The sequence below is a fragment of the Anneissia japonica genome, unplaced genomic scaffold, assembly GCF_011630105.1.
Source record: "Anneissia japonica isolate Jap-2015-1 unplaced genomic scaffold, ASM1163010v1 scaffold376_len1572418_cov194, whole genome shotgun sequence".
NCBI classification, from domain to species: Eukaryota; Metazoa; Echinodermata; class Crinoidea; order Comatulida; family Comatulidae; genus Anneissia; species Anneissia japonica.
Window position 1 is genome coordinate 198,109 of NW_022741166.1, and position 14,743 is coordinate 212,851.

The following is a 14,743-nucleotide window of genomic DNA, read 5'->3' on the forward strand; positions in this document are numbered from 1 at the left end:
ATTGCGCTCTCATACAATGAATATCATTTTCTTTTTTCCCAATTTTTTTTTTTTTTTAAATTGAGGGGAACTAGATTCAGTTGGGCTTCTTGAATCCCCCACTGTCAGTGGCGGATTCTTTTTTCCCAATTTTTTTTTTTTTTTTTTTAAATTGAGGGGAACTAGATTCAGTTGGGCTTCTTGAATCCTCCACTGTCAGTGGCGGATGTATGAATTCGATATAGAGAGAGCAAGGGAAGGAATTTCAGGCACTTTCAATAATTTAAGGTCATATTTAATCGATTTCTGAAGATGCATACGGTTTTAGTGGCGGATCTAGGCATTTGATGAGTGGCCAGGGAGGGACTTCATAAATAGAGAAAATACCACTGTCAGTGGCAGATTTAGGAATTTAATAACATTATATTGTATTTTGTAGTTTAGACAAAAGGCATTGTCTGTAGTTTAAACAAAAGACATTGTAGTTTAAACAAAATATAATATAAACTGTAGTTTCATTCAATGGGGCCCCAACAGTTTTAACATTGAATATACACTGGCCTGGCATCATCATACAGAAACCAGTTTTTTGTTTGTTGCGGTTTGTCTTGCGAACCACACTTGATCGAGTCGCGCATGACCAGTTTGTATATATGTTATTAAAACATGTTTTGTTTCTCACTAAAATATTCTGCATTTATGTAAACTTACATAGAGTACATAGGCCTACTGTAGGCCTATATAATCTGTTGGTTTTGCCATAAAATTGTCTGAAATATTTCATCAGTCATGGACCATTCTATGTTTTCTGACAACGCAGTTAATAGTTCATAAATTCCATAAGCTCTAAGCACAAACGCGAGGGGGTGAAGGCCCCTCGGACCCTGCCAGGGGCCTTCACCCCCTGGACCTCGACTGTTTGTTTGCTTCTCGCTTCACTCGCTTATTAGGGCTCCCAATAACAGTCACCGCCAGGGCCCCACAAACTCTGTGACGCCACTGTTATGCCCAGACTCACTCAATAGGCTTATGCAACCATAAATGAAAACTACAAAATCCTTTCTATGTAAGCCTAAATATTACTTAATTTTTATTATAAAAAGTGGGATTACAAATAGGGATAATAAGGCGAATTTAAACTGTCCAATATAAAATAATAATGTTCAAATAAATGCAAACGAGAAAAAACGATTGACTCCAATTCAAAGTTCCAAAAGTAAAAAGCGGCGAATCCAATAACAGGATTGCAAAGGATAATTTTAATTATGTTGACTAACGTAAATTACTTCATGATAAGTACATTTTTGGTGGGATTATTAAAGTAATCATATATATATACAGTATATATACACACACAGGTATATATATTATATAATGATTACTTGCCTGAATCCTACCACCACTTCAAATGAAACTTTAAAAATGAAAGAATATGTATATCTATTTACAGGTAACCAAGACGAGACTTTTTATACCATCTTTCATGAATGTGATTTAAAATAAAGATACCATTTTATTTTTGGTCAGTTAGCACACCGACTGCCACCAAAAAAGGGATGTTTTTAAAAATTTATAATCTATAATTCTAAATCCCATTTTGTACTTTCAACAATGGTACAGTATTTTATTTGGGGCTTTGGGCAAAACCATTTTGCTAAATATGTGAACACAAAAACTTTTTTTCAGCCTTGATCTGATATCTTTAAAGAAAATAAGTTTGCTAAACAAGGTATTGAAAAGTCTCACTTAATAGAACCCAACTTTTATGCGTTTGTTTCAGTAGGATTCATACAATCCAACCTAAAAACATTTATGAAAGTTAGATTTTTTTAAAATTAATTAAAATCCACACAGATCTTGTTTGTTTCTATGGTTCCCTTCTTAGGTATTGAGATTCTTCATCATCTCCGTAATCTCGTCAATACTTTCTTCCTAAAACAATAAAATACAGTACCAACCATTTAATGTATACAAATCATATATTGATTTTTTTCTAATTGCTATCTCCAATAACAATAACATAACAAAATAACAACAAATTCCATAAGGTACAACCCATATTAAGGGGACACCTTCGGGACCAAAAAGTGTTCCCATATGGGTGTCCCCTAAACAGGGGTACCCTTATTCAAGATTTGACCATTTGGTATGCTCAAAAAGTGTCTCCAACCCCCTTTTCAGGAAAAGTGTCCCCCTGAATAGGGGTGTCCCAAAGAGGGGGCTCTACTGTACTAACAACAATTATAATATAATGAGATATTAATGTGTTCATGTGACATATACCAGCTAATTATAATATTTTAACCGTTGTCAACATTACATAATTTTTTAGTGGAATCACAACATAAACATATCAAAACTAATGTGTCCCCAAATATATAACATTTTCTTGCAGGAGTGAGGAGGCCGTCAGTGGCATAACGATGGAGTCGGGGCCCTGAGGCTTTCTGAGACTGAGGCCTTTCAGTGGTGGCGCCAGCGGGGGTGGGGGAGGGGGATTTTTCCTCTGTAGGACAGCCTGTCTTCCAACACCCACAATGATGACGCTACAACAAATGTTATTTGCTTAACCAAATAAAATATTTCAATTGCTACTCCCTAATGTTGTGGTCTAAAAGCACAATCTGGACCATGCTAAGCTCTAGAAACTCTCCTGTGATCCCTACCAGACATTTTTTTTATTCTGGGACCAGGATGGAGGCTCTAGTCGGCCCATTGGTTCGGACTCCCCTTCGGACATATTGCACCCCTTGTCGGTAAATTTCCGGAGCCACCACTGGGCCCTTTTTGGGTATTTGCTAATTCCGCCATAGGATATTAAATGTGTTTGTTTTTCAATCATGTTTGTCATTGTTATTCTAAATGTTTTTAACAACAAATAAATGATATAATATCAATGGTGGATCCAGGAATTTGAAATAGAAGGGACCAGGGAGGAACATTCAGAGATGTAGGGTCTATTCCACCTCAGACCCACTATGGTTTGGGCTGAAGTAAAAAAATTTATGATTGTAGCACCTCTGGATGGCGGGAAATGGCACTCACAGACTTAAAATTGCGAATATAATTTTCAGCAGGGCGCCCTTCAATCTGCCACTGGATATGATATATGTCATTGCTGCAATTGATGTCAGAGACACATTATGCTGTTATGTACATGTCTCGACACATGACTTTTTGGTCAGGGTGATAAATCAAGGGCCATAGGGGTGGGGCCCCTGCGGACCTCATAGGCATTATGCCACTAAAGGCTGTCCCCATTATTCGTGAGACTTTTGCAACTTATTGGAGACTCAGAACCCCTGGAAACATAGGATGAACCACTTCACAGCCTGTCATCATTGTAAACTGGTGTGTCTAAGCAATAGGAGATAAGAATTGTAAGTGTGTAGATGGAACTCCTGACCACGGTTCATTTTTTATACATACCATAATGATACGATCTTGTTCATCATTACCAAAGATTTGAAAAATGCAGCAAATTAAGTAATTTGCCATTATTGGCCACGCTGGAAGTGGCACATAGCTCTGTAAGAATAAAATGTTTTAAAATAATATATTCGCTGCTGTGTATTACATTGTATTCATCTCCAAGTTTTTATTATTCGGAGAAAATAACTAAACAAAGAAAGGATTCTCTTTTGTTAAAGAGCGAGACATTTACCAAAAAAACAAAATTGACATTTTAAGCCAATCAGGTGGAAGTTAAAGCTGCATAATGGGTCAATGTTTCTCTTTCCTTCACCTTCCCTTCTTATATAAAGTAAACTAGTTTGCTGATTACCTACAATGAAAGGGTGATTGCTGCAGTAACAGGGAAATTATTGACATGAAATATAAATTTGGATAAAGCATTATCACTACTACTGTACTAAAAAATGTTTAAATACCATATATATTCTCATATCTGTAAAACCCATAGCTATCAGTGTCATTAACATGGCCATCAATTCTTTCTTCATCGTTGTGTTGTTCGGTAAGGTTTACGTAATTTTTTTTTTCAATTTTCTGAAAAACTGAACATAAATTATATATTTTATTTATTTATATATTGAACATTTTTTAATTCAGGCATCAAGAGATAATAACAACACTGACTATCAATACATATAAAAAACAATTTATAACACTTATTGAATTTAAGTACAGTACAGTGACTGAGAAACCCTGGACACTGATGCCCCACATCCCTGAGGGAACATCTCAGTTTAGAGGCAAGCATGTAGTAACATAGCAGCCTACTAATTATTCCCTTAAAGGAAGTTGATGCTTTAAATTCTATAATTAGGCAAACGTAAACATGAGTAACAAAGTGGTGTGGCGATTCCAGACACAATATTTACTTTTCCCTATACAACATTACGTATGAAAAATTGAAAATAATTGTATACACATAATATATTTTTGCATATACTCATTTACACAATTGATGCATAAACCGGAACAAGGCAGTTCAGAATATCAAGTGGTTAAGTGGGAAATCCTCTAAATAAAGTAAAATATATTAATAACACTGAACACCAGCAAAAATCGAAAGGCAAGACAAAGGTGTAGGCCTACTCGTTTTTACTTTTTTATTCCGGAAGTAGATTGTTTCAATTGTGCAACTGCCATACAGTTGCGGTGGATGCACAATGCCTCTGATGTAATGCATCGTAATTCAAAATGTTCTTGTAAAATAAGCCTTTGTAATTCTAACAGTAACATCAAAGCATTACTTCAAATTGTTAACACTTTCATTTTGAAGTGCTTTTTATCTTAAAAAATGACAATGAAAACACAAATAAAATTACTTGCATTTCTTTTTTAAACGTTCGTGTCTTGCTAGAGAACTACTCACATGAACTCGATAAACTGACCTTTGACAGGAAAACGCCCTAAAAATTAATCACTTTATCAATTCATATATCAAGTATCGGTATCCAGTATTTTCTGTTTAAATCAAAAAATGATTTAACAATTTTAGATAGAAAATACACTCCTTACTGATTAATTTTTTTAAAACCATAAAATGATTTTAAACAAAATGTGCATTATGAAATATTAAATTTAACCCTTTAACCTCATTATTATTCATAAATGTGTTTGCGCTTCAGTTCACCATATCCGCTACGAGACGTCATGCTGCAAAATCAGTTGAGAATCAGGTAGAAGTAGTATAAAATATTTTTGGTAAATCACCATTTAATATACTTAGTTATGTATTAGTATGTATAAACATACAATTTAGAAAAATATATACTATATAGCATGCACAAATATAATCCAGTTTTTTTTAATAGGCCCATCAATAAAAGAGACTTTTTAATTATATGTACAATGTACGCTCTAATAGCCACAGTAATACACAACAATTGAGCATTATCAGCATTATAATAACAAACCATGGCTATAATTATCAAAAGGACAGAAATAACGGGCCTAATGCATATTTTCATTCTTGTTTGTCGAACAAGACAGAATACCGTAACACAATCCACAAGATTGTCGGACAGGCTCTTCAACATGAACCTAAACTCTATAGACAAATCCAATTAGAAAAGGTTGCTCTCTGGCACAGCCATTGCTGGGGACCTCCTTTGGGTCCCCCATATCTATGTGTTACTGTACTTCATATAATACAATCATTTAATTTTGACCATGGGTTAACCATGGGGATTCCTTGTGTAACCGGCACCCTGATTTCCATAGAAAGCTCAATATTAAAACAAAGAATGTTTGGTCATTAACATTGCACTCGAATCATTAAACAATATCAGGAACATGTACAACTTTTGTTTTAATTACATTTCTGTTATTTCATAAAATAAATGAACTGTATTTGCATTGCAATTACTGTTATAATACAGAAATAATCCAACTGTAACTCATTCTTAGAATAAAAGATTCAAGACTACAATTTCATATTTTACTGTATGCAAATTGCAATAAAGTTGTTGGTATTTGTACAGATGGACTTAATCTTGAAACTGTTAATAAATTAAACACTTTTTTGTAGGTTTTATGTCGGTAGTGTTTACAACTATGAACATTTTTGTTTATATTGCCGGCGGAAAACTTCTGTATGGAATTTTATGGAAGAATAAAGTATCTGAGTTTGTGTGCATGCCTAAAGAAATAAGGAAAAAACTGAAAATTTAGACTTGCTTTAAAATCTACATTTAATTCTAGTTGGATCAAATAATAATAGTGTAGTTACATATTGCACCATATTTATCTAACATAAGATGCTCAGGGTGCTTGATATGTGGAATAGGAACTCAATCAATGACTTTCTTCACCCCTAAGGGTCCCTTTGTGTCTGGTAACCCGGTACCAGCAACTCTCATAGTCCACCACCGGGGCTGTCTGTTCCAGTACACCGGGGTATCCCCCTACTCGTCTTGAAGAGTGACTTCGTTCTTTATAGTACACAAGAGCCATTGTATACACTGGGCCTAGGATTTATAGTCCTTATACGAAAAGACTTGTTCTACCACCAGAACCATAGGTGAGCGTGCCATTCTCATAGGTGAGCGTGCCGTTCGAACCAGCGCCGGTATTATGGCTGTAGCTTGCCGCACCCCAGCTAACTGCTCGGCCATTTGACTCACCCTGATCATGGACTAGGATATATGAAATATGTACACTGTATTTGCATAGGTATTAGGATGATTTTAGACCAAGACAAAGGACACCCTTTACCTTTGTCAAAACATACCGCTGTTTGTACTTAGATACAAATATGTGGTACGTTTTAAGATAAATTTTGTGAAGACATGGTCTGTATAATAATTTTGTGATAAATACAGTAATGTGCACAGCATGTGTTCAGAAGAATTTAACCAACTTGTGCTGTTTTAATTTGAGATTTCTGCTCAGAAAAAAATGTTTGTGCAGAAGGGAAGAAAGGAGAAATAGTGAAAATAGTGTAGTCAAGCAAAGGATGAGCAACAATACTGAACTGACCATGTAATGAGTATGAACAGCTGGATGCGAATATTCTATGTTGAACTCATGTGATCAGGTTGCGTTTTGTGTATGGTAACGAATCACAATGACTTGAGTAATAATATAAAGCACCTTCAGATACAGTAATTGGATATGGAAAGCACTACAAATATTGTTAAGCTAATTATGCCAATTTTTTTATAAAATGTATAAATGTTCATCTAGTTTGTGCATAAAACGCATTACAAGCTCTTTTTTTTCAAACCATAATTGTTATTATTATAAGGCAATATAATTGGAACCTTTCTTTACAAAGCATGTTTTCATAAATTCTCTACAATATTTTCTAGTGAAAATGTACAAGAAAAATGGATTAATGAGTATTTATTCTTTTATTTTTACTACAATCTCATTGTACATACACATAAAGCATTTATATACAATCACATATAATGCAGTGTTGATATATAACATGCATTTAAAAATATTAAATGTATACAATACTTATTTGAATAAGATAGTATAATAAATACCCCAAGTACCAAAATGCACGCCATCGTGTCGGGATTCAATATTTCGACATTAATTATGTCATCATCAGGAATGATGATGACATAATTAATGTCAAAATATTGAATCCTGACACGATGGTGTGCATTTCGATACTTGGAGTATGTGTTACACTATGTTATCTGAGATTAATCAGTGGACCTTTCGGTTATTTGAATAAACACCCAGGGTTTTTATTGTTGTGGAGGGTTATTGAGGTGGCATCTATTCGAAGGAGGAGTTTATATACTCAAATAAACGCCCCTTATTTTTTCTGTAAATGTGGAACTACAACACATAATTACCGTCAAAATGTGACATTGTGTGATCATAAAACTTATTGATCCCAACGAGGTTAAAAAATGTAATTCTACAGAAGTAGAATATATTCATAGAATGTGTTTAGAATTATGTTACTTCTAGTTTTGTTTACTGTCCTTTTTTCTGGGGCATTTATTCGAGGAAAAAATTAACAACACAAGGCGTTTATTTGACAGAGGTATGTATTCCAAATGAGACTCTGGAGTGGGAGTTTATTTGAGAGGATCATTTATTCAAAGCAAGACGTTTATGCGAATAAATATGGTAAATAATTTTAAAAATTGAAAATTAAAGTTATATACTGATTTCTAATATGTTTTCTTGTTGTAATGTGCAAAGTAATTTTTTCTTATAATTGCACAATTATCAAACAAGACTCTTCATACTGTATATATACAGTCCCCTATATTTTATCCTACTTGGCATTAATCAATGTAGTTGTTCCTCATTCAATTTATTTGGTAAGAAGTCCTCATAATACTATTTTTTATTTCTTGATGAGTAGGATAGAAATAAAGATTATTGAATTGAATGTTCATTATAATCAAGAAAATTGCTTAACTGGACAATGTTTACATAAACTGTTAAAAACTCATCTGTTCAAAGAAACATAATATGTATATATTTTTTACGTTTATGGGTGTAGCACCTTGCAGTTTTTTTTTTACATTTTTTTTGTTTATTGATTTGTAACTGTTTTTTGTAATGCTCTCAGTCATATTCTGTGACCAATCTTCTCAATAATATATATTTTACATCTTACTAGCAAGTAACATATTATATTTTATTGTTATTACCTTGTAAATTGTATTTATTGTTTTACAGGACTGTATTAGAAAGCAGAACTATTAAGTGAAGGGCTACACACTCTATAGACTCCAAGAATGTTTGAAATAAGTTTAAATTAAATATATATTTGGTAGATTTACAAATAATAAAATAAATATTGAAAAACACATTATATAGTTTACATTAGCATCACAAAATTAATGTTTTGTTTAAAATCTGATGCTTTACCTTTTAACTAGTGTTTTGGTACCTTATAAAATGATTCTATTTCAAATTTCCAGTGATCTTGAATAAATTTTCTGAGTTACTGTCACCTCTTCGGAAAAGGGTCAGTGTACTCTGGTAGCCTCTTGACCACTTCTCTGGCCAGATCCTTATATGCTTTGGCCTGGTCACTTTCAGGGTCGGACACAACAATAGGTGTTCCATCATCTGACATCTGTCTTATGTTTAGATGTAGAGGAATATCAACTGTACAGAATATAATTAAGTACAAAATAAGGTTAATTAAAAATTAATATATTCTACAACAGACAATTAAAAATGTCAAACAAAACCCTGATCACTTATTTATCATAAGCTCTGCCTACACTATCAATTTTTGTGACAAATGGTTTGTGAATAGATGTCATGTGACATCATCATGCCCACATATGGGCAGATCACATATATTTGTCACAGAAAACTCAATAGTAGACAGTAATCTAATAAATAGGGTTTCTGGAAAAAATGAGCAAACATATTTCTACATACTTTCACCTTCCCTTTACTCACAAGGCAGGGGTCCCAAGTTGGAAGAAGCCATGTCTGGGAGATCTTTTAATGAGCTTAAATTCTATTTTGCTGTGCATGGTAATACCCATAATTACTGACGTCTGTGAGACAATTGAAAATACATTAGTAAAACATGATGCAAATATGTGGGAGATGGCTTATTTTCCAGGATATTCTTCTTGCTTGTGGGTGTGCAGGAGGCCTTCCCATCTTCCGGGAGACTTGAGGGAGACTTGGGACCCCTAACAAACTTCATATATCTACAGACACACCCACCAATATATATACACACACACACACACACACACACATATATTTATATGTTTGCATGAGCTGAAATTTATAAATATTTATATTTACCTAGTATATCTATTCCCAACTCATCCGCTACATTCTTAACCCCATCTTCTCCAAATATATGAGTGTTGTGCCCACACTTGGGACAGTTGAATACACTCATGTTCTGCACTAGACCTAGTACCTGAATTATAAAATTGAAATGTTTGTATAATTATATGACATGTTATATAATATTTTATGTTCTAAGTCTGAGGCTCATTGAAATCAAATTTATTTCTATTTGCCAAAAAAAACTAAAATAGTGATACATTCTATAAACACAATAAACAGAATGAGCAAGCAGGGACACAACAAACAACATGCATACACAGCTAATACCATTAATTAGTCTCTAGGAGCCTGCCACCATGCTTGTTCATTGCACACACATGTAAAAAAATCATCCTTAAATGCATGTTGAAAATATAATCGCCCTCCAATGTTTGTATTAATTTGCTTACTGGTATATTGACTTTCTTGAACATTTCTGCTCCTCGTCTGGCATCCATTAAAGCAATATCTTGTGGGGTGCTCACAATCACTGAACCTGTAAGGTACAGTATAACTGAAGTCAGCAGCTACCGTAATTAATTGCAAATGCATTATAAACAGTGATGGTAGGGAGTTGAATAAACTTATTTGTGATTGTTTACGATTGTTTATAACATCGTGAGTCATGTTTTTACCTAGGCCTAGGCTAGAGCTGATATTCAAAATGAATTATTTAGATTTACAAAAATTTACGGGAGGACTTTTTTATGCGGTAGCAAAACATAGGCTTACGGTAGTGCGGTAGATCATGACTAAAAACGGTAGACTACTGCAAGTAGCGGTAGACTTGGGACGTCTGCATTTTCCGTGGCAGTCATCATTTTAAAAGAAGCCAATTAGGAGTTGCATTACTTACAGTAGTAATTTACCTAAAAGTCAAGTATGAATACATACCATCGACAGGTATGAGCTGTGATATTGACAGCTGAGTATCACCTGTACCAGGTGGCATGTCCACAACTAAATAATCCAATGGTCCCCATGACACCTGTAATTCATATGAATGTTAAAAAATAAAATCATAAAAATAACAAATTTATGTAATTTATTACAAACTGACAATATTTCAGAGAGAAGCTTAACAGAATAGAAACATGAACAAGGATCTTCATGGTTCAACAGAACACAATGGTTATCAGCAGCTTTAACCTACACTGCACTCTATTATATTTAATACACACCATTACTGTTATATAACCTTCCAAGTAGATATCAATGGAAATACAAGTCACCATCCTAATAAAGACCACTTTTGGGACCAGATTTTTCTTGGTCTTTAGCAGATTTGGTCTCTAATCAAAAAACAAATTATCATAAAGAATAGGTGTTCATCCAGGGCAACAGAAAAGTGGTCTTGAAATAATTGGAGGCAGCCTTTTATTAGTTGGAGGGGTCTTTAATTAGAGGGAGACCTGTACCAGTACAAAGCTTGTGTTGGACAGTTAAATCTCTTGTGCCTTAGTACCCACCTGGTGTTTACAAGACAATCTTCCATCTAATTATTGACAAGTCCCAATGTTGATTACATTGATGGTCTCACAAGTACCAGTGTTACAATGTGATATATATCCATTGGATGGTGTTCATTTAATTAATTTTGTTCATCATATTACCTGCCTGATGAGCTTTTCAACAGCAGACATCACCATTAGACCTCGCCACACAATAGGTGATGTCTCATCCACTAAGAATCCCATTGACATACTATAGATAAATCATAGTATATCTTTATATAGTATAGTATTTTTTCATAAATATTCATCAATTCATCACATAGTCATGTTAGAAGGATTTATTGTTTTGTTTGGAAATGAATGAAGATGGAAAAATAGATATGTAGATTGGTGAATATTAAGCAGAGGTGGTGAAGGTGCTCTTCTTCAACCTGGACAAGAATCACATAACATTGCTTCCCACAATCAAAAACAACTTTAATAACAAAAACACTTACCAAGATATTCCAAAGTTAGTCACTGGTTTCATCAGATTTTCTGAAAAAGAAAAAAATATCTTAAATATATATAAGAAGGCCTTGCAATCCGGGCCCCTCCTAATGGGGCCTGGGAAAGGAATAGCAGCTACTGTATACATTCTTATCCTTAAGAAGAACTTACTGTGTGTTAACTCAGGCTGCTGACCACTTAAATTCATCATTCTAGGAATTGATGGACCGTAAATGTCAGCATCCAACAGACCTACAGACAAAGCCTGCAAAACAGAATGGAAACATAAGTTGATCAATTAGATCGATTTTAAAATATATGTTACAGGGGAATTTGTTGCAATAATGTCTGAATTCGACCCAAGGCATTCAGTGAAATGTCCAATGAAGAGCTATAAAATTATAAAGTCAACGATCCTGATACAGGTTGATAAATCATTTAATTTTGCTAACGTGGAGAAGCTATACAAACATATAAAACAAACATGGATTTTGATATTGAACTGATATACTAATTTAAATGCAATGCCTGAGATTAAACTATAGCAATGATTGCTGCTGGATTCAATTTTAGGGTTCTCATAATTATTCATCCAGCTTTTGTGTTGATAATCTAAGCATCCTGAGCATTACTTTATTACTTTTTTTGCAATTAAATACAAAATTCAGTGCTTTATTGTTAACATACCTTGTTATTTGCAGCAATACCAAGAGCAAGATTGACTGAGAAGTAGAAATGAAACCTTACGTGTTATTAGTCAATATCAAATTTTAAAATAAATAAATAAATAATATATATATATTAATTTAATAGGTATTATTTATCATTATTATTATAATATGATATAAAAGAGTACTAATCATAATGTATTTCTGTAATACTACTCACAGCACAACATATAAAATTAATTCAAATTAATTTCCCAATTTACATTTTTTTTAAATAATTGTAGTGCAAGGGTATAACAGACAATAAAAACCTTTTTGTATATATATTTCAACAGAAAATCCCAAAAAGTGCATTGATATACAGTGAACAACAGAGACACATATATATATATATGAAAATACAGAAACAATGAAAATAAATTAATACTAAAAATAATGCAGGTTGTGCAAACATTAGCAAACACAATTCTTTGAATCAATTCATTTGGAATATTTTTTTTTTTGGAAAAAGAATTAATATAAAAACAAGCAAGCATTTGTTTATTGAGATGATAGACATTGATCAACATTGCATAAATAAATATGATACTGTATATGGTAACAGAGAATTTCTAACACTCAAAATAAAAATAAAACTAATTCTTTAAAATATACTGTTGTTGCAATTGAAAAAAAGAATTTATAAAATTTATACCAATTTAATAGTCATAATATGCAAGATTTTATATATTATGTGTTAATTGGCAATGAAAATACTTCCTCAATCTGATTTTTAAATGAAAGTTTTTTTTTTCCAAGTTTATAAATTCAAAACATCAAACCAATCAATTTTCAAACTCACCAGCAGTTGTTGATTTACCAACTCCGCCTTTCCCAGAAGCTACTAAGATAATTTGCTTGACTCCAGGAATTGGCCATTTCTTTGGTAAGCCCTTCTCTTTCAGGGGCGTTGCCCTTCTTTTATCAGTGCTATGAATTCCCTATAATAAAAAATTAGCAGAAACAAATCTTGTATCATTATATTATGGTCAGGTAAAATGCACTGAAGCTACTGTAAAACAAATATATCTGAAACTTTTTATTTTATTGTTAAGAAAACACACATCTGTACAGTGTTTACCAGAGCTCTCCCCAACAGGAGGGCCGCCCCTCCACCCACCGCTGGCGCCACCCCTGTTTTGCATCTTAAAAACATATTTTTAAATAATAATTTAATATAATATAATTTTTATATCTGTAAAATATGCAAAACTTTTGATTTTGGAGTATTTGTGTCAAGGAGCAGAAACTTTGATCGTGAAGTATTTGTGTAAAAAAAAACAACCACATTTTGCATTGTCAGAGTTGGCCTGTGTACGCACAGCTTGCCATGAACGATGTAATCAATTTGGAGTTGATGGAACCACTTTCTACTAAAAAAATACTTAGTTTTTATTTAATGAAAATAAAAAATCTCATATTTTTTATTATTTGCACAGGATGCAGACATTTAGGAATAAGCAAATTACATATTTGCATATTATCGAAGAAATTTTCTCCAAAATCCGAATATGCTACTCAATATATAACATAACAACCAAATACACCACCAGGACGGACAGCCTATGTCTGCGAATCAAATTTCAAAGATTTATCTAGGAATACCATGATTTCAAAAATAAGGACTAATTTCCATGCAAAGTTTATTCAATTAGAATTTACGATTTAGCTTTTTTTCTATCGATTTTCAGTGCAGACTTCAATTACTTACACTTTTATTTAAAATTAAAATTAAAAATTCCACGCACATACTGTCGCACATGAAATTTACAGCCGTCTGGAATCCATCACACTCAGTCAGACAACGTGCCGCAAACCTAAAGTACATAAGCATAGGCCTATCCACCTACTCAGCCACCACTTAATCGTAACCACACAGTACTCTCCTCGCCTACTAACTAGGCATATTCGAGGAGGCAGTAGTAGAAAGCTAGGCGGCCACTCACTGGCCATGGTCCTGGCTTAATTAAGACTAGCTAGCCTACCCCTCTCTAGGCTAGGGTAGGCTACTTTTTTGTTGGGTGAAATTGTAATATGACTTGTTTACGTGTATTACCAGAGGATTATCATGTGATGACAAGTTCCTAATACAATAAATACCCGAGCACGTCAATGACTTTACACATCTATTAGTTATACTACTAGCAATTCCGAATACATTTAAATTTAACATGATTATTTAATGTTATTGTTTACGAGAGAGCGGAGAGCGAGCACATGTTTTCAGAAGCACGCCCTCTTATTATATATTGACCGAGTGAAAGATTCAGCAACATTTTAGTTTTTTTTTTGACAAACAATTAAAATAAAGACTCATATATACATTAAGTTTATCTAATATCGAAATAAATAAATAAATGC

At 33.3% G+C, this 14,743-nt stretch overlaps 1 protein-coding gene across 2 annotated transcripts; it reads right to left on the reverse strand.

The window, feature by feature from the left end:
• Positions 1-1,046: 1,046 nt before the first annotated feature.
• LOC117118659 (iron-sulfur protein NUBPL-like) lies at positions 1,047-14,603 on the reverse strand. Of its 2 annotated transcripts, XR_004447076.1 has the most exons (13): positions 14,439-14,603; positions 13,185-13,323; positions 12,363-12,397; positions 11,847-11,940; positions 11,684-11,723; positions 11,346-11,436; positions 10,627-10,720; positions 10,143-10,228; positions 9,703-9,823; positions 8,819-9,039; positions 3,870-3,995; positions 3,409-3,507; positions 1,047-1,911 (listed from the first exon to the last, which is right to left on the reverse strand). XR_004447076.1 is itself a non-coding variant. In XM_033263324.1 (10 exons), exons 1-10 carry the CDS (start codon positions 14,553-14,555, stop codon positions 8,879-8,881), a joined length of 978 nt encoding a protein of 325 aa, XP_033119215.1. In that variant the 5' UTR covers positions 14,556-14,603; the 3' UTR covers positions 7,549-8,878. The 2 variants fall into 2 exon arrangements, 1 of the variants encoding a protein (XP_033119215.1); XM_033263324.1 differs by lacking the exons at positions 1,047-1,911; positions 3,409-3,507; positions 3,870-3,995 and having other exon boundaries at positions 7,549-9,039.
• Between the last annotated feature and the right edge of the window lie 140 nt (positions 14,604-14,743).

Coding starts and splice junctions, on each gene's coding strand:
- LOC117118659 (XM_033263324.1), bottom strand. CDS start 14,555: ATGTTAAATTTAAATGTATTCGGAATTGCTAGTAGTATAACTAATAGA. Junction 11,941..12,362: donor GTATTGCTGCAAATAACAAG/GTATGTTAACAA, acceptor TCTGTTTTGCAG/GCTTTGTCTGTAGGTCTGTT. Junction 9,824..10,142: donor TCAAGAAAGTCAATATACCA/GTAAGCAAATTA, acceptor TTTATAATTCAG/GTACTAGGTCTAGTGCAGAA.